Genomic DNA, 23729 nt, shown 5'->3' with positions numbered 1-23729 from the left:
CTATCTATAGAAAGGGTTTTATAAACAGAAAATATGATGATCATACAAAACAAATGCATTTTAATGAAATTAGCTCACTAAACCACAACAATAAAATCTGCAGATATGTTTTTGTTGTGTATTGAATAGTGTTGCGTTTGATACACATATAAATATTGTTTATAAAAAGGATGGTACACAGTCTGCCAATCTGCCTGCGCCTGACCCAACTGTTTTAAAAAAAAGTGCCTGCCTGACAAGCGAAACCCAGGACAAATAAGAACCCAGGACAAAATTTAACACGTGACACAGTTCACCCAATGACCAATCAGAGCAGTGAATTATCAGTGCACATGCGCACTGAGTCTTGAACTAACAGTTGACATGGAAAAGACACGACTTTGCCGGAATTTTGCCTGATAACGTGCTACTTAGCTACATTTAAATTTACACACATGGTGTCAGTTTAAACACAGCTTTAATCATTTAATAAACACTGTCAGTCATTTTAACCGCCCACAAAGCAAACCCAGGTAAGGGCCTATTCATACTTTGTCAATGTGAGTGTATCCAGCCAGACCGCTAAATGTCATGGAAACTTGTTAGCTTGGTCTCTCATGGAAACATCATATCGGCAGTGTCGGTGTTTGTTTGCCTTTGCGCGCCGCTGTTTATTTGATCGGGGTTGTTGTAGGCTATGTGTTTTGACTGAGGTTTTACTGCTCTGGTTCACAAAGGTATGTAGTTCACTAGGGCAGATATCGGTTCGTCTGCAGCCACTTCACCTTGTAGCTAAGTCATCGGTGTGCGAGGTTATGCTCCTTACTACTTCCTACTGGTCTTGCTAAAATCCATCGACACTCATTTCAGCATTACAAGAGTGACATGTTCCAATGCAATACGCCATCGCAGTCAAACTGTACACCGGTCAGTTTTTCATTCTATATCTCTATCTGGAGTTGAATAAATCATCAGGTGACACTTCATGGATTAGACCCATTAGTAGTGATGGTTGTATCATCATCGTCATCATTGCAGTTATTCAAATTCACTGAGCTGTGCAATGCTATTACAAAGACATGTTAAATCAGTTTTAGGTTCAATTAACAGTTTAGCAGCCAGTTGTCACAACTCCTCATCGGGACATCAACATAGCAGCTAGTAGAGGAGGCAAAGTTTGTCGGACCAGTTGTTGTGTTTAATGTTTTTCCATGGTGAGAGCCTTTCAACATTGTGGAGAAGAGCAGAGTGAGTGTTTCTTATTATTTGACACGATGTCACTTAATGCAAAGTGTTCAGCAAAGCTCTGACAGCAACAAGCTTGTAGCAACCATTCATTAATACTACTACTACTAAGTGATGCTGGAGTTTTGACCCATTAAGATTGCAGCTGGAGTTCATTTACCACCAATGGGAAGTAATGAATGCATTAAATGTGATGGAAGGGAAAACAATGATCAGTTTTCACTATGACCTCTGTTGCAAAATGTGACATAACTTATTGTATTATTTTTCTTTTTTCTTTTATATATTCTAATCTGAAATACATATTGGATTTGAGTTTGACAGAACTTAAAGTCTGGTTAAGGGTTTAATTTTTGAGAATGTGTGCGTGAAGTTTCTGCATGGTTCCTGATAGACCAGTTTTTGAAGGAATCAAGTTCTTGACTATTTGATTTCCTGATTAAACATAACCAGAGATATCTCTTCTATTATCATTCATAGCAGCTGAAAGTGTGTTGGGTTACCAGAGCAGGAATGTCTTACACTTTTTTATAGATTTAGTTTCAGATTTGTTGTCGTAAGAAATTGTCACCGACAACAATCATCTGCTTAATGCTTCAATATTTCAATATATTTTTGAAGACATTTTAGATTGTCATGTGGGATTCCTGCTTAACATTTAGATTCAATGTTTACTTTGGCATCACATTACTGTGTTGTGTGTTGTGTGTGTGTGTGTGTGTGTGTGTGTGTGTGTGTGTGTGTGTGTGTGTGTGTGTGTGTGTGTGTGTGTGTGTGTGTGTGTGTGTGTGTGTGTGTGTGTGTGTGTGTGTGTGTGTGTGTGTGTGTGTGTGTGTGTGTGTGTGTGTGTGTGTGTGTGTGTGTGTGTGTGTGTGTGTGTGTGTGTGTGTGTGTGTGTGTGTGTGTGTGTGTGTGTGTGTGTGTGTGTGTGTGTGTGTGTGTGTGTGTGTGTGTGTGTGTGTGTGTGTGTGGGCGGGGGTTGTAACATTAGAGATCAGTTTTCAGTTTGGGAGTAGTCATAGATTTAGTGATTATAAAAGCTGTCTTGTGAGGATAAGGCCTCTGCAGTGTTGGTTGAGGTCGAGGCTTTTGGAGAAGTTAAATGGATGGATGAGATGAACTAAGTGATGTGGTCACTATCTACTTTTGCCACTTTTTGACTTGGATCATGTGCAAGCTTGGCCAATCCAACATTACAACATTTGGTAAAGTCCAAATGAATCATGTCGCTAATGAAATAAATCAACTGCTGGTACTGGGATTGAATAATGTTTTTTTTAGAATATTGTATTCAACCTGACCAAATTCTTAGCTACTGGGGATGTTTACACAGCACGTTACATGTGGGTTTTCTTTGGAATTTGACAAGATGGATGCTGACAGATTAAAAGAGCTACACTGGAATCAAGGACTAGAATCCAGGTCAGATTTAAGGAACAAAACAAACCAGTGTGTCAGATGTAGCAGAGAAAGCAATGATAGTAGACCAAACATCAATGAACGCTATGGTTCCTCTTTTGATTCATTTATATTTGTGTTAATACTGGTAGTGAATGTGGGGAGGTTTACTCGTCCCTTCTGTGTCACACTTAAGCACAGTGTACTCAACTTGAAAGGCCTTGAGACTCTGTAGTTCAAAACACAGTGACATGGGTCTGTTGGTGCAGTAAGATTGTTTAGACCTACACAGTAAAGCTACTGTATGTTTATCAGAAGCAGAACAGGAGAAACTTTGAAGACTGCTCTGTTTCTTTCTGTGTGAAAAAATAAAAGATATAAAATGCACGTCTACAATTTTGACCAGGTGCTAGGAAAATCCCAGTCAACAAAATAACAGATTACAAATAACCCCCACCCCCTTTATCAACAACACTGCTTTCAGGCAAAAATACCTTGAGAAACTATGAGAAATGTAAGAGAGAGCAACCTCAAAGAAAGATCACTTCTTCTTCCGCTCCTCCTTAAGGATGTCTTGTTCTTTTAGTGAGGCTTTGGAGGAAGTGAAACAGACTTGTGTGTTCCACTGGAATCATTTGGAAAGATAAAATACTTCTTGATGTTGAACCCTTCAAAAAGGTTATATAGGTTGACTGGATAAACTGTTATTAGTAGAAGGGTATGTTTAAGATGGATCAGTTCCCGGTAGTGTGTGAAGGCACATGGTGGTCTGGATATTAAGTTGTTTGGTGTGTCTTCAAAAGTGTCAATTGTACAAAACCTGTAGGATAATATGCACTATTGTGCACTGTCGGATCATAGCTGTATGAGCTACTATAAGTGTACACAATACAGCATTAGGTGAATGCAGAAATGATTTGCAACCTCAGTTTGATCTGCTTTGTGTACGTTTAAGATTGAATTGTGAGCAAGTTGCCTGTAACTGCACAACATGCATTGTTACTGTAAAGTAAGCTTTTTAATCCTGATAAAATAAAATAAAAAACGTACCTGAAACCAGTATGTTTCTTTCTAGAGATGCCTTTTATTACTTGTGGTTGTAATACAATAAACAACTCCCATTTAGCTGATAATTAATATTATTACTTAAACTCAAATGTTGTCAAATGAATGTCTTTGCTGCCACTAAGTGAATGACCACGGGCCTTATCGCTGCCTTTGATAACACTAATTACCCCGAGCATATGCTCAGCAGGAGGAAGTGGCACTCTGATGGAAACCTTGACTAGTGTTGGAAAATCTGCTGGCTCTGTCTGCTGCCTCATATGATCCCATAGTCATGTGCTTTCAGAGGAGCCAAGCTCTCTGCTGTTTGGACAAGGTTTATTCAGCAGCACTGATGTTTTTCTTTGTTCTTTTTTGTTGAACTTTTGGGTGGTGAGTTATATATAGTATATGTGTGACGCTGAGTTTTAAAGGAAGGATGCATGCAGTGGAAGTGAAACTACAGCGCCAGTGATTGGCTCAAGGTTTTCCATTTTAAAAAAATATATAAAATTCACATAGTGACCTTTCCCCCGCTGTTAATGTGGCTAAGTCATTAATATGACTCATGGATTCTAATGTTTTTTTAATTTCATTAACAAGGAGGAAGAGAACAAAATGTTGCACAGTCATGTTTTATGTCAAAGTTGCTTAGTACCCCTAAGCTTCTTCCTCAACCCAACACAGGAACACAAAAACCAGTGGTTATATAGCTCAATCCTTAGCTAAACACCTACTGTTTTCCCTTCAACAGTCATGTCTTCCGCGCTCCTGCAAATGATGTAACTCTTTGTTGTCTTATTCCAGGGAGGCTGATATTCATCCCTCCAGTTCCCAGGGATCCCTCAGCTTGGCCTGATGAAAGCAGAGCAAGACGGAGACCTCCTCGAAGGTAAGCTCTTAAGATAACATAACACATGAACGTCACATGACACACACCATGTTCTCTTATGGTAAAGGCCTTCAAGCATTCGACAGAGAGCAAGCCGAGAGACAGTGTGTATAACTTTAGTTCAATTTGTCTTGCATGCACATACCCACGGCAGAATGGTCCATCATTTTAACAACTCATATTTCTGACACCACGCTAAAAAGGAAGACATTCTTTCTCTACATCTGATCCTGAAATTTGTGTGGTTTAATCATTTAGTTGCCTCTCAATGCTCACCGCTTCTTTAGGTGAACTTTATTACTGCTGGAGTAAAGCTGTGTGATTCATTGAAGGGTAAAGGGCACTATGCATTGTGTTTGTCTCAGGGTTGTGTGTTTCACTGGCCCAAGTATGTGCTGAGTAATGCTTTCTTTTAACTTCTCTCTCTTCGCAAGTCATTTTTTTTAGAGACATGATGTCAGAACGTTGTTGTGACATAGAGAAAAAAAATGTGCTGATAAAGGCCCAGTCATATAAAAGCAGAATCACTGTGAGGGAACAGTGGACTTTAGGACAAGCAGTGAGTTGGAGATGCAGGGAGAAAAGACTGAGAAGTCCAAACTTAGTGAGTAGTACACAGCTTTTACTGGTATAATTTGTCAGAAAGGTTTAATAATAAATAGCTATTGTGAACAGTTTTGGGATAAGATTTCAGTTTATTTGTATGTGTATTTTAGCTCAGCCAGATTCCACATTCACCTTGTCTGTAAAATCTTTAAAAGTTACAGTGAAAGGATTTTTTACGGAATCACTTTGGTGAGGTTTGAACATGGCCCTGTCAGTTTTTACATTCTGCTCTATCTCATTGAGCTGTCAATACATTGTAGTTACAGTGATACAATAATAGAGCTTTGCATGGCTGATCGTACAGTTTTGAAGCGATAACGCCACACACCTGAGATATTGTAGGTTATGTTGGTAGAAATCATGCAGACAGCCGATGGCAAGACGTCGTAGTGTCACAGACTCACAGCAATGGATAAGTCCCTCCTATGTGTATTTCATTACTAACTAGAGTCCCCTGTGTTTTGTTCTTCTCTTTGGTTTTTGCTAGAGGATTCACCTCAGGAGAATGGAGTCCAGACAAACCAGTACAGCTCCATCTCTCCTCCCTCCTCACCGGTGGCAGAGGAGGAACCTTTCTCCACATACTTTGAAGACAAGGTGGCCATTCCTGACAATGTCAACCAGGTACTGGCTCACCGTTGAAAGTTTGGCTCAGATTGAATCATGTACTGAATGTTCTGGCTTCTATTGTAATTATTATTTTCAGATATAAAACTTTACCCTGTCAAACAGTCGATTATAATTTGTTCGATTTTCTAAAAAGATATATTTTTTTTATTGGAATTGAAATAGAGGTCTGCAGGTTAACATACTGCGGGTATTATGGTTGTGCCAATTGCCAATCAAAACGTCTATCGGTGATTTAAGGGGTGATCGGCAAGTGGAGTGACTGATACTGCCTACTTCTCTGTGTCTCTGTGTGTGTCTCTCTCTCTCTCACACACACACACACATACACTGACAGACAGGCAGAGAGAGCGCTCTTTAGTTTTACAGTTATGCTTGTTTACATAGAGATATCCTCACTGACTTTATACGCCTGACCATCTCAGCCTCTCAGATGTGTTGTTACCCACGCGTCTCGCACAGTAACGTTTTAATTTGAATCACTGCAACCGTCCGGGGCTCACGCCTCAGCTGAGTCTCTGGCAAAGCGACCTGAATTGTGTGATTTGCGTCAGTACAGTAGCCTTCAGCAGCGGGCGGGTTTTGGGACAGAACTTTGTGGGAGCGGGCGGGGTTGCGGACGCACAAGTAGCGGGGTCGCACAAACCTCTAAATTGAAACTTTGGTTAGTAACAAAGAAATTCTGCTTTTGTTCTTTTCAGGTATTTAGTTTCCGTAAACTGTGGGCCTTCACTGGACCAGGGTTTTTGATGAGCATTGCTTACTTGGACCCAGGGAACATCGAGTCCGACCTTCAGTCTGGAGCTAAAGCCGGCTTCAAGGTGATACATAGAAACATGCTGATCCAGACAACTTTGTAAAACATGTCTGTTGTTCAATTTCCTGGCAGTTTACTTTCCAAAACGTGAACCATAAAACACTATCATCTAGATGGTTATGTATCTTAGCTGTCACGCCATATTAGAGGCCATTCCTGATGCTTTGTTTTTGATCACCCAGATACATATCGTCTCCCATTTTTCCTAAAAGTGTCATTATTTTATTTTGAATGCAAAATTACCTCAATTCTGCACATGTTTTATGTGTGTATTGCTCACATAAAAGGAAATACCAGTTTTGAATTTTAGCTTTGGTGCATCAGCACAAGCAAAAGTTACTCAGGCAGCTACTATTTGTTTCCCCCGGTAAAAATCCCTGATTTTGTCTTTCCTCCTCAGCTCCTATGGGTGCTCCTTGTTTCCACCATCATTGGGCTTCTGTTGCAGAGGTTAGCTGCACGCCTCGGAGTCGTCACTGGGATGCACCTGGCTGAAGTCTGCAACCGCCAATATCCCACAGTGAGCATTCGCTGCTCTTATTACACTCATCAACTTCCCTTTTATTGGTTTAAATGAACTTTGTATGCACAATGTATTTTAGAAAATCTTCAGTGATGTTTCATTGTCTAAACTAAAAGGATGGTTAACCTCTACTCAATGATATATTCTGCTATTCTCTGATTATATGTAATGTTTCTCTTCTGCAGGTCCCTCGGATCCTCCTTTGGTTCATGGTGGAACTGGCAATTATCGGCTCAGACATGCAGGAGGTCATTGGCTGTGCCATAGCTCTCAACCTTCTCTCCGTGGGCAGGTGCAGTCTTTACTGTTTGTCCATGAAAAGTGACTTCAAATATTTTAACAACTTTATATAAGTGAACATGCTGTATTATTGACCAAAATGAATCAATACATTTTCTTCTCTTTTCTCATCCAGGATTCCACTGTGGGCAGGAGTCCTAATCACTATCACAGACACATTTGTGTTCCTCTTTCTGGACAAATATGGTAAAAATACAATAACCTTTTATCAATCATTCGCTAAAAAAAAAGCTTTCCCAGTGTTGATACAGTTTGTATCTCCTTGTAGGCCTGAGGAAACTTGAAGCCTTCTTTGGTGTCCTCATCACCATAATGGCCATTAGCTTTGGTTACGAGGTAAAAGTCCCCTTCAACTTCCAAAGTAATTCATGAATATTATGTTTACACAAATGTTTTGTCATAGCTATGACATGTGTGACTGTGTGTTGCCCTTCTGTAGTATGTGCTGGTAAAGCCAGACCAAGGGGAGCTGTTGAAGGGGATGTTCTTACCTTACTGTTCGGGCTGTGGGCCTGTGCAGCTGGAGCAGGCTGTGGGAATCGTTGGCGCTGTTATTATGCCTCACAACATCTACTTGCACTCAGCGCTGGTCAAGGTTAGACACACATCTGTTGTAACATGTACATGAGCAAGACTTAATGTAAAGCCCAACAGAATGTTGTAATAACAGATTGGAATACAAAAGATTTTCTTGATTTAAATAATTTTTTTCGTAATATGACAACTTGAATCATGCAGGTTAGTGAAGGTTTTGTATTGACATTGTGGAACGTCATAGTTAGAATTCATAGTACCGTATAGCAACTTGCTGTAGTTCTCACTTGGCTAATGCTGCTGCATTTTGGTTCAATTCACCAACTGATTTGGACCAGAGGACAAGATAGGTGTGACAGAGAACCAAAATCAAAAATGTATCATCATTCTCACTTTGAAAAAAAAATATTTGTTTAATTTACTCTTATCATTTTTGATAAATTGACAATTTGCCTAAGTCATATTTCTATTTCTATATCACCAGTCTCGGGATATCGATCGTAAAAATAAGAGTGAAGTTAAGGAAGCCAACAAGTACTACTTCATCGAGTCAACTATCGCTCTCTTCGTCTCCTTCCTCATCAACGTCTTTGTCGTAGCGGTCTTTGCTCAGGCCTTCTATGGAAAAACCAACATGGATGTGGTAGGTACACAGCCTCAAGGCTCTGTGTTATTCAAAGTACAGTTATAGTAACACACACACAGAGCATTAAGTTGTGGCTCATCATACGTCTGTGTCCCTGGTTGTAGAATGCAATGTGTAATGAGACTGGCAGCCCGCACACAGATCTCTTCCCTCTCAACAACGCCACCCTGGAGGTGGACATCTACAAAGGGGTATGGTTGGTCATCACTCACTAAGACATTTGAGATGCTTACATAGTGGTCAGGGAGAAAACACACTTTTGTTTGGTTTGTATTATTCTTTAATAACGATAACTGCACCCAAAGAAGCACCACTGCTTTTTTTTTACATGTTGCTAGGCCAAATACCACACACACAAAGGTTTAATTATAAGAGTCTGTGCTCCCGACAGGTCTTTTATTTTTGTTTGCCTTTTTTTCTGGCTTAGTCCACATAATAACACTTATAAGCTATGTCCAATTTTGATTCTACACACTTATTTTAGTATTTTGTTGAATAGTTTAAGGGCTTTAACCCATTGATGACGGCTGCTGCGCGATGCCACATTGGCTCTCCTGCCTGATGCTGCGTCGCGCAGCATTATTACTTTATCTAATTTTCATGGCATTCCCAGCATAGAATGCACTGTCATTGGTTCAAATACACATGAGGTGGGTTTTGTTGATTTTTTTAAGACCACGTGACCACCCAAAAGTTGTGGGGTTTGCCGAAAATCATGTCAATCAAAAAAATAAATAAAATAAAAATAAAACAAAATAATAATAAAAATACGCCAGCTATGTCGGCGACAGAACAGTTAGTGGCGTTTGGTGCGCAGAATCAAGGTCTACTATAGACTACTGACGAAAATCACACAACACATTGCATCTATTTATTAACAATATTTAATAATTTTCTAATTCATCTAATTTTGACGATTTTTAGAAATATTTGTTGGTTTGTAAGCGCTAAGGGAGCATGTTTAGATAAAACCTGTGAACCTTAACTTTTAAATGTATTTTATTTCATGTTTCTATGTGCTACACAGGCTTAGATATTAAGGTTTTGGTAGACTTGACAATTCCTACTATTTTTTCAGAAAACCCTCAGGCATTAAGGACATGCATCCTAGATTGCCATAGTCATCAATGGGTTAAAGAACTCATTGCCTCAAAATATGGATGAACAAAACTTTTGTCAATAAAGAATTTTCACCAGCACTACATGATTCAATAATCATCTCTCTCTGTCTTTGTCAAGGGGTTGGATAGATGATAGATGATTTATTTCTCCCTCTGTGTGTCTGTTTGTACAGGGAGTGGTCCTGGGCTGTTTCTTTGGCCCTGCAGCCCTCTACATCTGGGCAATCGGGATCCTGGCAGCTGGACAGAGTTCCACTATGACAGGCACTTACTCTGGGCAGTTTGTTATGGAGGTAAGAGTGTCTTGGCCATGCACCTTAAAATGGAGGGGGGAGGGGGGGATTTAATAAATGGAACGTTGTTAGCTCACTTTTTTTTACTTCCATATTTACTTAAGGGTTTCCTGAACCTGCGCTGGTCCCGTTTTGCGCGGGTGCTGCTGACGCGCTCCATAGCCATCACGCCTACACTGCTGGTAGCCATTTTCCAGGATGTGCAGCATCTGACGGGGATGAACGACTTCCTGAACGTGCTTCAAAGCATGCAGGTCAGGACTCTCTTTCACAATCTGCTCTTCTGTGTTTTAATTTTTTTCACTGTTTACAATCCTTGTTAAATTGACCTTTCTTTCCGTTCCACAGCTTCCATTTGCGTTGATCCCAATTCTGACCTTCACCAGTCTGACATCTATAATGAACGACTTTGCAAACGGACTGTGAGTTCAATTTTTTCTCTAATTTTTTTTATTATGACTTTCTTCTCTATGTAGTCTTTTTACTATATTATATATTTACTATATATTCGGTGTAGTTATGTGTTTCGTTATTCATTCACAAATCAAGTGCATGTTGTTTGCTCAAGATCGTCTTAGGGACACCTTTTTCTTACATTTAGGCCAATAAGTATAGTTAGATGTTGTTTATGAAAAAAGAATCAAAGGCAGTCACATTGTTTTTAGACAGACTAAGATTCAGTTACGCAAACTATGACTTACCGCAGTAGCAGACTATAAAGCAGGGGTGTCAAACTCATTTTGGTTCGAGGGCCACATACAGCCTCTCTGATCTCAAGTGGGCCGGACCAGTACAATATTGGCAAAATAACTCCAAATCCCTAACTTTGTTTTTCAGTAATATGCTTTAACACTCAGCCTACATTTGTAACCTACATTATCACGGATCACAAGGGATCTCTGTACCCCCCAGGAAATGTCTTAGTAAAGGTTGCTGCTGGCCATGGGAATAGGAGGAGCAGCGCGCAGCGCCGCAGCAAACATTTTGGGGGTATTTTGCTCAAAGATGCCAATACGCACTAATGAAATAAACAACTGTTTATTTGAATACACAAATACAACAGGCACTGACCTTACAGTTGTCCAATTTTGTTTACTATATGTACAGGGACACATTTTGTGCAAACATGCGGACAGTACAAAATACAATTAAATAAAAGTGCAACTTCTACTGTTTTGATTTATTTTTAAATACAGAGGTTATTGGTTGTTTTGGAATTCGTTTTTCCCAATTTAAAACATAAAAATAGAGCAGCACGGAAAATTAGGAAATAAATCTTGTAGGCCTACACTAGCATGCTCCTGTTCGTTTTGCGCGCACAGAGCCGCAGACACACCGCGCTTGCTAGTACATTAATTGTTCTGCACTAAAAATAAAAAGTTTTATTTATTATTTTTATTTTTTTACTTTGCCATACAGCACTGGAGGAAACATTAATAGCGGTGAAGCAAGATTGCAATCTACCATTTCCCACGTTGCTAAAATGTGCTTTTTTTTTATTTTGGCTGCCCCCTTGCGGCTGGAGTGAGCATTTTGGTTATTTCTTTAAAATTTCATAACTCCTCACAGGAATGGGCTAGAGACTTACTTTTTTTTGACATACTCAGAAATATATGCTCTACAGGCCGTGGCCTGATCAAATCATCTCCGGCCCGCGGGCCGTATGTTTGGCACCCCTGCTATAAAGTATTTTCATGATACTTTGAATTATTGTTTCTCAACGGTCCTATTCAATTGTTTCCCTAGAGCTTGGAAGATTTCCGGAGGCGTCCTCATACTGCTGGTTTGTGCGATCAACAGTTACTTTGTGGTGGTTTACGTAACTGCGCTGAACAGCGTGCTGCTATACGTTATCGCTGCGTTGCTCTCCGTAGCCTACCTGTGCTTCATATGCTACCTGGTGAGTTGGATATCTGCAGCGTTGCATTCACACATCACTGCACCATTACCATTACAAACATTTCAGCTTAAGTGATTTTTTTTATGCAGACACTGATTCTTTGACAACATGTGAAATTGATCCTAAGGTTGAGAATAACTAAGAGTTTTCAAACTAACTTGGAGGAGTGTTTTTCAATAAATAAATGTCAAATCTTCACACTTCTAAACTTCTAATTGTGGGAACACACACACACTCAAAGCAAGGTGCAGATATGAGCACAAACAAAAATCATTTTGTCATTAATTAACTGGTTTTAAAACTCTGCTAATTTTTTAACGTTATAAATTCGTTAATTAAGAATCCAGTGATGAAAAGTCACAGGCACAGTTACTTTGATTTTACAGGACCTCTACGTAACCTGAAGAATGAATACAGTTACAGAACGATTACAGGTATAAAGAAAAAAATGCACAAACCCAATCTTGTCCTGAACTCTCTCTCTTTCTCTCTTCCCCCCTTGTTGTTGTCTACAGGGATGGCACTGTTTGGTTGCCTTGGGGGTTACCTGTCTGGACTTTGGCAGCAGGGTAAGCAATCCGCCTGCTGTGTTGATAGAGGAGCAGTCTGAGTACGACTCCTAGAGCTGAACAGGACAGTTTCCACCAGCATTCCTCTTTCATCTCGGAGACTCTGAGCCATAACACAACCAGGAACCTTTTTCTAGATCATGTTAGGATCTGATGAGAGCATCTTTTTCCTTGCTCGTCACGTGTTTATTTTGTAAAGGGCTGGGTCTTTAGAAGTTGGTGTATTTTTCGGTCCCAAGGATCCAAACTAATAATCCACCAGCACAACACAACCAGCCAGTATTTTGACACTTGAGAAGACTTCTAAGGAAATATATATATATATATGTACGTACCCTTGTATGTAAAGTGACACATACTCTGACACAAGTGGTTCATACAAAGTATTAACACATTTATGTTGGCAAGTTTAAGTATCATGCATGAATTATGCATCTACTTAATTTGTCACTTCTCTTTATGTGGAGTCCAGGTGTGTCTAGAATGGACATCTGGTAAACACAACCAAGTCTGTGAATAAGGGATGATTTTTTTTTGTTTGTTAACATATGAATCCATGTATTGTAAAATCAGATTTGGTTGAAATCTTGCAAGAATGGAGGACTGTTAGGGGTTCCTTGGTCATGTACCAAACTGGTGTTAGGCTGCCTGAAGACAACTGCTGTTTTAATGTGATCAAGACCCAACTGGTTTGTGAAATTATTTCTAGAGTGCACTTTAAACTTGGAAAATATTAGCTGACACTTGTACTTCACTGCACCTTGTTAGTCTTTCAGTAATCATCCAGGTACGCATTAATGTGTGTGCAGCCTGATACAAGTGAAGCTTTACTTGACCGCAGTCTCATCCTCAGATCCTCCTTTAGTGCCTATCATTCCTAAAAAGGAAAAGACCTGCTTATGTGGTGGCTTAAAAATAATGTCATTACAATTGTCATGACAAAGCTGTGTTTTGCTTTTTTTTTGTTGAGAAAAAAAAAAAAAAGTACAGGGAAGGTCAAGTTTATTTTTAAAGCCACAAATTACTAGTTTGTCTCAGAGGGCTTTACAATCTGCAATCTTTCTTAAAAGCCGAAAGCAGTAATTAAATTCCCTAAACCCACACAGCTCAAGAATAAAATGATTCAGATTCACTCGATAATGTTCATGCAGAGTCTGATGTGTCCTGCGCTCTGCGCTTTCACATTTAAGACCGTCTCCTAATAGGAAGGAAACATTTGTTCGTCTATTCAACCTTCTCAACATTGTTAGTTTGTTTTTAAATGTATTTTTAATTTTATTTTGTACAAAACTAGTTTTAATATTTATGTAGAGTTTTAACATGAGGTTACAGACCTCAAAATGTTGATTACTACAAAGCCTGTTTTACTAACACAACAATCTTATTTAATAAATGAATGCAAACAGAATGTGCCCAAACCCTGAATAAAGGGAGGCTGGTGGTAATTAAGCTCACATCATAAATTACAAATCCAGTTTTTAAATAAAAAATATCCGTAAAGAAGAAGTGCACCTATTGTTGCAATATCCAATAAATGATGAAATGTTCACGTTGATGTGGTGGATCAGGTACTGTTTACAGGTTCATAGTTCTCGAATGCTTTCATAAAGTTCCTCAAGGTTTAAATTGACATTTTTCAGGCTACTAATGTCAGATTAACAACTTTTTGGCAAAAACAAAAACATTGCAAATGCATATTTGTACTGATACAGAGGAAACTGTAATGAAGTCATGTGTACACTGAAGTATTGCGTACACTGAAGTTAAGTTGTCAACCATTTATTCTCTTTGGGATTGACTGAATAAGTGTATGTCATTGCTACTGGATAAATCACAACAATGTGTTTGAAATAAATGGTAAATAATGGATGTATGGGCATTTGTTGGCGTCTTCTGTCGGAATGTCTCAATAAGGATTTATGAATTATGTGTATTTAGTTGAATACATAATAAAAACATTGCCCGAATATTCATTAGGAGTTAATCAAACCCCATATTTGGAGAATAAAATACTACAGAACTATGAAAAACTGGAGTTATTCCTGTTTGGTGGCAGTTTTATGACATGCTTTACAACAACTCTTAAACCACAAATAACTTAGATTTTCACTTACTATGTACCAAGATGTGTTGGACTTTAAGGGGTTTCCAACACAATGTTAAATATAACACTACACATTTCTCTTTCCCAGATTAAAGGGCTAAATTAAATTTGTTCACCTTTTTTAAAGGATATGGGTTTATAGGACATCTTTCAATGGAAATGCGCTTGTGCAGGATTCTCCAGGATTAAATGGGGAAAGTTGAGTTTGGAAAGTATCACTTTGACCCGAGGTGAGCCCCTGACCTGAATCAATCTGTAATTATAAAACAATCAAAATAAAATTTGGGGCTGACTGGACCCTACCTCTGATCAAAACTCAGCATTGATTGTGATGTTTTCCTTTAATTATTAAATTATTTTTTTTTAAACATATTGTCCTTTAACTTACAATACTGTAACATGCTAACACCTAACACTCTTTAGGTTTCTATTCCCTGAACAAAAGAGAGTTATATGAAGAATAGCATAAAATGAGCAACAGGTCATGAGAAGTAAAATGTGTGTATCGAATAAATGGTTGTGTGTGTATCTGTAGAGTAGGGTCAGAATATTTTAATAATTATATGACGGCTGTCCTCGTGAATTATAAAATAATGCTAAGCTAATGTATGTGTCCGTACATAAACCCTCAATGATAAAGCCTCCATGTCTTCTCTCTCTTTCAGATGCCAATGGGCCTGTCACGGCACACAGACATTTACCTACTGAGCGACATGGACACCGATACTTTAGTCGAGAGATAGGACGAGGACACACATTGTGAGTGGACGTGAAAGTTTGTCAGTAATGATCTGCCTGAAGAGTGGGACTGCTGAAGTTTGACCAGTATACATCTTCGTATTCACCTCTCTGTGCCTTACACATTTACAAAGTGTCCTTACAGTACATAGTGTAGTACGCCACACGTCTCTTCCTGTTTGAAACAGTGATGGATTTCTTCCATCACTGATGTCTCAGTTAAATTATGTTTATGCAAATAATGGCTGTCTGGGACAAGTCTGAAAAGTTTAGGCTCATGTGACCGTGCACAGTGAATAAACATTAATTACAGACAATCGCCCCATTCAGAAATCACACAACAATAAACTCACAATTCCACATTATTGGGACCATTGTGATCCAAATCATGAGTTCAGAGACACAGTTGGTTGTTTTTTAGCCCAGTCCCAGTGTAGTAGACATCCAATATGGCTGCCAATTAGACAGGTTTCATTTAGTTTATTCACCTTAAATTGAACTATGGTTTAGCTGACAGGACATAAAAAATAAATTGTTACACATCCCAACCCAAGTCCGATGTGAATTTACTCACAAAAGGTCATAAAAGCTCCTGCATGATTTTAACAACAAATGTGTTTAGTGGGGTCAAAACAGTGAAAAGTTGCATTTCTTCTATTCTATGTTGAAGATCAAGTGATTAAAACATTCATAGATGTTAATATTGGACAAGTGGATTTTCTAATTAATATATTACATATGAATGTAACCTTTGAAAAATATACAAGGTATTTATTTGTGATTAGTCACACTTTTTCTTGTTTTTATATAATATACCTACATGAGAATGGCAGTTTTATGTCATTTTATATACAGTTACGCCATCTGTTTAAGATTCTGGGAATTTCTGTTCTCGGCCCTTAGGTCTGTACATCTTTAACTATTTCCAAGTCTTTTGAAGACTGGTCGAAAAGGTTTCAGCTAATTGTAAAATATTAATATAAAGGCAGCATGTGTAGGATTGAAAAAAAATCCCTATTCCAGTGGTCCTCTATGGTGGGATAAAAAAAAGTTACTGTTACTGCAGGTACAAGCTTTATGCTGCATCATAATACATGTGCATATTTTTTTTTGCACATTTGCATTCCCATTTAAGTCATGTATGAACTTCAGGTCAAACATTTGCTGGAGAGATATAGTGTAGCAATCACAGCTGACTTCACCTCAGTGTTTCTCAGCCTGTTGGAAGCTGTCACACATGGTATGAATCAGTTCTCACATTAAAATTGTTTGGTATCTTCTATTATTTTTATTTACATTTTGTTTCCAAAATATCTTTCTCAGTTGAGCGTAGGTCTGTTCTTTTTTATTTATGTGTAGTTTTGATAATAAATGCTTATTTGGCCTGTATGTAGCTTTAGTGTTTAGTTTGATTTAAAATATTTTTATTTTGTTCAACTTCTGCATTTTTTTTTTTTTTATTGTATTTGTTAATGGCCAAAGTTGCGCAAAAGTGTGATGTGTGCAAAAGGGCTATAAAAAATTCAACTTTATTTCTGAGATTTATATGGAGGAAAAACATTGTAGTTGGTACTGTGGGGCAGACAGATGAGTTGGTCAATGGTAAATGTGACAACAAATTAAACCAAACAAGAATATGAATCCATCTTTAAAAAACACATTGCACTTCTGGTTTGAGCTAATAAATAAACCAAACCTATTTCTTGACCAAACATTGAACTGCTGCACTTATATGTTTATAATTACTGAGCAGACAACCACAGTGCCTCCTGAGTTCACCACTGTGCCCTGTGAGTGAACACCCGAGCTAGTGCAAGCGACTCACAAAGTTGTTATTAGAACAAATCAACTCTAGTTCATTGAGTAGAATCATTGTAAGGATGTGTGTCATAGGGATGAGGTATAGGGGCTATATCTTCAAAAAGTGCTTTATTTTTAACCATCGTGTTCTGAATTTGCCTTCATACTTTATGGAATACTAATATTTTTTTGTTAGGAAACTTATATATTCTATTCTGCTAGGACAAGGAGGATCATACAATCAATAACATCCTGCGAAGTCCAGCTTGTGCCAGCCAAGTTAAAACCAAATCTTTTGTCCAAAAGACCTTTTTAGGAACACTTTTTATTTCATTAAAATTAAAATTAAACAGCACTGGATTTCTAATTAAATTCTATGGACATTCAAAGCATATAAGCTAACCCAGTATGATATAATATTTCTTAACAAGTTGGAGGATTGATGGGATCGCAGCAGAAAGAGATTGCTTAGCAATTAGTAAATCTACATTTGTTGAACATATTTGAATGCAGGACAAAACAATTTAGTAAAAAAATGTTAGTCTACTTATGATCTGCGGGTTGCGTTATAAACTTGCTACTTGTGAAAATCAAACTAATGACCTCAATTAATTGATGATTCTCAATTTGGGTATATCTGTTGTGATTTTGGCCAGACAGGAAATTGGTATTGTATTGTATTTCAAGTTAGTGTAACTAACTTTTGTATTTTCCCAGATTCCAAGAAATTGTACAGTATTATACAGAAACGAGACCCTTCTAAAAGGGTGTTTTTTGAAAAGTTTTTTTTTGCCACCACATTTTTGTTAACATGATTATATTTTTGAATAATGTTTTATTCTTGTTGAATAAAAAAGTGAAAATGCAGTTGAAAACAGTGCATTAAAATGCATTATTGTTTCTAAGTCTTTCTTCTCTTGGTGAAACATTCCTACTCTGCTGCTCCTTACTCTGCATCCCTCATCACCTTATCCTTCTGTTGCTTTTCATTTCCCACGAAAATGATGCTAATTAGTGAAATGTTTGAGAGTAGATGTAAAGGGTGTTATTAGCGACTATTGAATGTTAAAAAGAAAGTTCTCAAGATCCAACACTATGTTATTATGTTATACCAGCAACAAATGTAAAAACTGTATCACCTTTTTTATCTTTTGATATGTCTTCCCACACTTGTAGTAAACTGTCACTGAGGGATTCGAACTCTAGGTCTAATTAAATGTTTCCTAAGTAGGCAATCAATTTTTTGTCAGTTATTTTTGTCTGGTAATTATAAGGAGAGACATTTTAAATTGTTACATGTTAGTGGTTGAAGTACTGGTGTAACTAAACATTAATGATGGCTAAATATCCATTTAGTGTCTTCAGTTTCAGGGTCCTAATATTGTTGCATGCTGGCTCACCATCATGACTTTCTGGGACACTTTAATAGATAGGACCCATTGTATTAGCAACACTTGTGATTTTCCTCCTATGCCTGCTGGAAGTTCTCTCTCATTTGATAGTTTCAATGCAATACATATGAGTGAGATAGCATATAGGCCTTTGCACAGGTGTGATAGGGCTACCAGCTAATATGTTTGTGAATGGTGACCATGACTTTAACATTTTCTTTCACTCCCTTCAATCGTTGTTTTTGTAAGTGAATAGTTATTATATTTTGTTACATAGTTTCTACACAAAGTATGTTTTATTGTTTCTAGTTTGTTGTATTATTGAGGCTGCTTTTTTCTAAGGTAGGCCTACAAGTGAAGTAAAAGGCTAACATTTTACCTGAGCCTCTCCTTCCCTTCTGCAGTTAATTTCAATCTCCAATTTGGATTTCTGACTTTGATAATGCTACATTCTAAACAACAAAATTACCTAGGACTGTGCTGAGAGCGTTTGTCTTGGGAACATCATTCATCATTGCGGCCTCTTCCTGGTCACGCGAGGGCGCTGTCTCGAGTGCGACTCCCTAAAGTCGAGAAGCTTCGTTGCTACGTCACCACATTCCGCCGAATGCGATGTAACAGCGTGTAAAAGCATAAGGTGCTCTCCGGAAAACACTGCCACATACTTGAGTAAGTTGAATGAAAAGTTGGTTCAAATATTTGTTTTGAGTTTCAGTGTTGCCCTGCCTCGTGCTAGTATGACAGTGAAGCTTTAACAAGCTAATGTTTTACCGAGTCCCTTGAATGTTTGTCTTGCCGGTTGATGTGTCAGCCTGTGTTTTTTTTGGTCTAAGGGTCTCACCTGTGTTTTTTAGATACAAGATGAGGGAAGCGGCTCTCTTGCTCACGCCGTTAGTGCTTCTGTGTCTCCTCCTGAGCTTCAGCCAGGCAGCCAGACAAGGACAGGACATTAGATGTGGAGGTAGCCTATGTTTTTGCATTGCACCTTAGCACTGTTCAGCCAACAAATAACACTGACAAGTCCTAATGTGTGTGTCCCTCCATGCTCCCCGTAGCATGCAGGGGTTTGGTAGATGAGATGGAGTGGGCCATCTCCCAAGTTGATCCAAAGAAGATGATTCAGACGGGATCCTTCAGGATCAACCCGGACGGCAGCCAGTCAATCCGAGAGGTGAGACTGCAGCAGCACAGCCACGTAGAAATCTCTGCCCAGGGGGCACACTGCCAGTGTACACAAGAAGTGTTGTTGCCTAGGTATTTTTTGGCTTATCAATTTATGGGTTTCTCTATGGGATGAGATGCTGCTACTAACCTACCTAATAACAAGTTAGAACTGCAACGACATCTTAACTAGCCTATTTGGTGTGAGATTAATAATTTTATTGAAAAAAAAGTCAAACATTCTGTAGTTCCAGTTTCTCAAATATAGGGATTAAAAATAAAAATATAGACCTCAGAGGTCTTATTGAGCAACCAATTTATTGATTCATTGAGAAACTATCATGCACATGTATTGATAGTTGAAATGATCTCTAGTAGCAGCCCTGTTTCTAATAATTTAACTACCAAGTGTTAAAGATCAGGAACGGATATTGAGTTGAGCTATTGTGTTCAGGTATGAATCAAATCTGGTAAAATGAAGAAAAAAAAAGTTTTAGCATTCTTTGTTCAGATATTGAATGATTTTTTTTGTTTGTTATGTATTTCTTCATTTGGGCAAAGTTGTTGTGCTGTTTACACAACTTTAAAATTGTGCATTTCAGGACTTTGGCCTAATTTAAAAATGTTTTGATGAAAAGTAGTTTATGCTAGTTTACACTACAAGAGAGAAATGTGTCTATCAGTACCTGGCACTGAAAAATAATCAGCTCTACAATTGACTCACTGTCATGAAGAAAAAGCTCAAATCCTCTTTAATGCAGAGTTTTTCATGACCTCTGCAGGTTCCTCTGGCTCGCTCAGAGGGAAACCTCCTGGAGCTGATGGAGAATGTGTGTGAGAGGATGACAGACTACGGCGAGCGCACCGATTCCACCACAAACAGAAAGTCCTACATAAGGACAACATCTCGAAACGGTGAGGCCATGGACCTCTCGGAGGCCACGTTGGATTCAAGAGTCACAGCAAGTTTAAAATTTGCAGTGAGTACAGCTTTCTCTGCAGACCTTTGGCACAATCCAAGAAATTCCATCAACTATTAAATGCATCATCATCATATGTTTTAACAGCCTTGCATTGCCATGGTTATACTGTTAATGATAGTTTCTGAATTGTAATAATTTTATGCAACACCAATCCTCATATCTTGTGATTCCTACTGCAAATCGTAACATTTCTTTTTTTACTTATTTCTCCAGTGTGAAACAATTGTTGAGCAGAATGAAGATGAAATAATTGAATTTTTCGCCCACGAGACGGATAACGTCAAAGACAAACTCTGCAGCAAGAGGACAGGTGTGCCCGCTTTTTCTTTTAACGCATAATTTAACGTAACACATCTTTTTGCTATTATTCAACTCCCGTAACTGTATTTGAGTCCTTTGCATTCCTGTCCCATGTGATTTGCAGACCTGTGCGACCACGCTCTCAAAATGCACCATGACGAACTTTGATATCACCTCTCCATCGCTGCCACCTCTCCTCAGCTGAAACGGAAAGATTTGGTGCTGTAAATATCTTCAGTTGTGACTTATCGCCGGTTTACACTATGGCAGTGGTGCAGGATGTATACAAAAATTATGTCAGAAATTAGAAATTCCAGTTGAAAATACATGTGTGATCTTTTAGCATTTGAGGACCAGTTTGCCATTGTTTAGCCATATCACTTTGGACTGTCCTGTCACTTGTTTATACACTGTTATATATATAAGTTATTATACATTTCAATATTCAGTGTTTCATAAAGGTGCTCATGTTGCCTTCAAATGCTTTTGACCAGATACAACTTAAGCTGTGAAACTGCAAACTGAAGTCAGGCTTTCCAGTAGTTACAGGATTGGTTGTGAATATTTAGTAACCATTTCAATTAAAGACAAGTTCACAGGTCAGGTTGAAATTTGGCTAACTGGTCCTTTTTCATGCACATTGAAAATATCTCTCCTAAAGCTACATAGACGTGATCAATGCTATTAGTCTTTATTCACAGTGAATAGACACCAGGACTGCATGGTCATTTGATGCCATCTACATTCTCAGTTCTAGCTTCAGTAAAGAGTTTTTAATGATCATTAATATTTATTGAACTCTCACGGATCACAGGAAATACTTATCAGTCAGTTCTGTTCTTCTTTGTTTGAATTTCAGAACAAAATTGAATTGGCCACAATGTTAAAGGTGAATCATGTAAGATGAGAAATGAAGATGATTTAAGTGGAGTTAGTTTCACAAAAGACAAAATGTGCTTAGAAAAAATGTCCCTTGTAATGTTAAACTTTTGAAAGATTGATGCCTTTTATAACACCAGTCTCTGTATTGTTACTGTTGATGTGAAATATATTACAATGCAGAAAACCAGTCCAAAAAAATGTAATGTTACTGCATAGTGCATAGGTGGCAAGGTTGAATGACTCGATCAAAAATGTTCCTATTTAGAAATTGTCAACTTAAGATTTGTTCAAAGTTATAGCAAAAGAGAAAAAAGCTGAGATCTGAAAAACAAGAAGTGTATGATTGCAAATTCAAACCTACTGCCATTCTAAACAATTATCAAACTAAAAAAAAGCATTAAATAATTTGGTCATTTGTAACTTCAGGACCAGGCAAAGTTCACACACATAGCTGTAATTCTGATGAAATATGATATTTTTAAGAGTTTTGATCAAGAGCAGAGGATAATTTCCTTCAGTCTAGTAAAACTGAACTCTATTGTTATCCCACCAGAGTGTGCTGTAGTCCACAAAATGAAACACTCATGCTTAGAAAGCCCTCATGTTGTACTGTCGGAAGTAGAAGGGTCAGGAAGTATTTTTGGTATCATTTATTTTCAATGTGTGGAAAATGACCTTTGCTGTCATCGTGTGGACATTTTTCAGATTTTTCCTTTTTACAGTTATATACATTTTGTACGTTTCCTGCATCGGTTTTGTCTTTAATCAATAGATATATATTTGTACAAGATTGAGACAAGTTTACCTCCAAATTCTTGAATTGTTTGTCATTGAGCCTCAATCATAATTTGATCATGAATTTGTGTCATTAAAATATTTCATTCCAGATTATTTGGATGTTTGCTTGCATGACCCATACCAAGTTGACCTCTTGTCATTTCTGGCAATGATCTTACACATTTTGATTGGTTTAAATGGCTTTGATTATATCAAACAATCTTCCTCAGATGGACTTTGACCAGTTGTCATGAAATTCAGAATTTTTGATTTCTAATTCTAAGATCAATTTTTCTGGGCATTTTAGGGATTTTATTGTCCATGTTGGCATACCAAAAACAACACTCTTACCACTAGACCAGATGTCCTTGAAGGACACAATATGACATTTGGAAAGCATTTTTTTAATGCAGTCCATTGTTTTATTTACTCACAATGGCTTTATTCAAGTAATATAACCACACCATGAAGTAACAGCTATTTCACCTCAAAAACTGTATTCTAGAAACAGCAGATTAAGATTGGGAGAAATACTATGAAAAGATTGCTTTACAAAAATAGATTTGTTAAATAAACAGAAGTGGTTTTTGATATGTTAGAGGTCCCTAATTTCAAATCCTTGCATTTCTATAAGATAATGTGCATCACCACTTGTATATCAAAAGTCAAAGCTCTAAATTAAAAAGGAAACTGAAAATGACATTGGCCTTTGTGAATATCTGCTACACAATATTACTGAGGAAATAGAATTGTTATGTAGGCAATATACAAATTTACATGGTTATTAGCAGTACGATACTCAAACATACCAGACTCATTTTCAATCATCAGTTAATCTGTGACATCTGAATGCATTAACACCTACTATTCATTTTCTTTTAGTTCTGTTTCTGTCATTTCCCCTGGCTTACTTGTTATATTCCCTCCCTCAGCCAGCCACTCCTCACTTTGACTAGACTTATTTGTGATACTCTCATCTCCATCATCTTCCTCTTCCTTAGCTGCAGTCTCATCGTTTACTTTACCAGAGCAGCATTGCTCCTCCTCCGTCTTTAACTTCTCATCCCCCTCCGTCTCGATTCCCGTCTCGGAATCAAGT

The 23729-nt window shown here is 37.9% G+C and overlaps 2 protein-coding genes across 3 annotated transcripts; both read left to right on the top strand.

Moving 5' to 3' along the window:
* Window positions 1-371: 371 nt before the first annotated feature.
* Window positions 372-16586, top strand: LOC307248941 (natural resistance-associated macrophage protein 2-like). The gene is made up of 17 exons (XM_080025504.1): window positions 372-512; window positions 4474-4558; window positions 5652-5788; window positions 6493-6612; window positions 7009-7128; window positions 7317-7423; window positions 7547-7617; window positions 7700-7767; window positions 7871-8026; window positions 8450-8608; window positions 8716-8802; window positions 9906-10025; window positions 10130-10279; window positions 10374-10447; window positions 11772-11925; window positions 12441-12494; window positions 15264-16586. The coding sequence occupies exons 2-17, from the start codon at window positions 4525-4527 to the stop codon at window positions 15339-15341; spliced, it is 1689 nt and encodes a 562-aa protein (XP_079881630.1). The 5' UTR covers window positions 372-512; window positions 4474-4524; the 3' UTR covers window positions 15342-16586.
* A 2519-nt stretch (window positions 16587-19105) lies between these two features.
* cnpy2 (canopy FGF signaling regulator 2) lies at window positions 19106-22741 on the top strand. Of its 2 annotated transcripts, none has more exons than XM_080026820.1 (6): window positions 19106-19196; window positions 19382-19488; window positions 19583-19698; window positions 20471-20668; window positions 20885-20981; window positions 21096-22741. In XM_080026820.1, the coding sequence occupies exons 2-6, from the start codon at window positions 19389-19391 to the stop codon at window positions 21137-21139; spliced, it is 555 nt and encodes a 184-aa protein (XP_079882946.1). In that variant the 5' UTR covers window positions 19106-19196; window positions 19382-19388; the 3' UTR covers window positions 21140-22741. The 2 variants fall into 2 exon arrangements, with proteins under 2 accessions (XP_079882946.1, XP_079882947.1); XM_080026821.1 differs by having other exon boundaries at window positions 19145-19196; window positions 19361-19488.
* Window positions 22742-23729: the final 988 nt, after the last annotated feature.

This window comes from Ammodytes marinus (assembly GCF_949987685.1).
Source record: "Ammodytes marinus genome assembly, chromosome: 4".
NCBI classification, from domain to species: Eukaryota; Metazoa; Chordata; class Actinopteri; order Uranoscopiformes; family Ammodytidae; genus Ammodytes; species Ammodytes marinus.
The sequence above is the reverse complement of the archived record's forward strand: the minus strand, read 5'-3'. Positions and strand labels throughout refer to the sequence as shown.

Bases quoted from the DNA above. Each gene is read 5' to 3' on its own strand.
- cnpy2 (XM_080026820.1), top strand. From the start codon at position 19,389: ATGAGGGAAGCGGCTCTCTTGCTCACGCCGTTAGTGCTTCTGTGTCTC. The intron at 19,489-19,582 runs GTAGCCTATGTT...TGCTCCCCGTAG, and splicing joins ACAGGACATTAGATGTGGAG to CATGCAGGGGTTTGGTAGAT. The intron at 20,982-21,095 runs GTGTGCCCGCTT...TGTGATTTGCAG, and splicing joins ACTCTGCAGCAAGAGGACAG to ACCTGTGCGACCACGCTCTC.
- LOC307248941 (XM_080025504.1), top strand. From the start codon at position 4,525: ATGAAAGCAGAGCAAGACGGAGACCTCCTCGAAG. The intron at 4,559-5,651 runs GTAAGCTCTTAA...GGTTTTTGCTAG, and splicing joins AGACGGAGACCTCCTCGAAG to AGGATTCACCTCAGGAGAAT. The intron at 10,280-10,373 runs GTCAGGACTCTC...TCCGTTCCACAG, and splicing joins ACGTGCTTCAAAGCATGCAG to CTTCCATTTGCGTTGATCCC.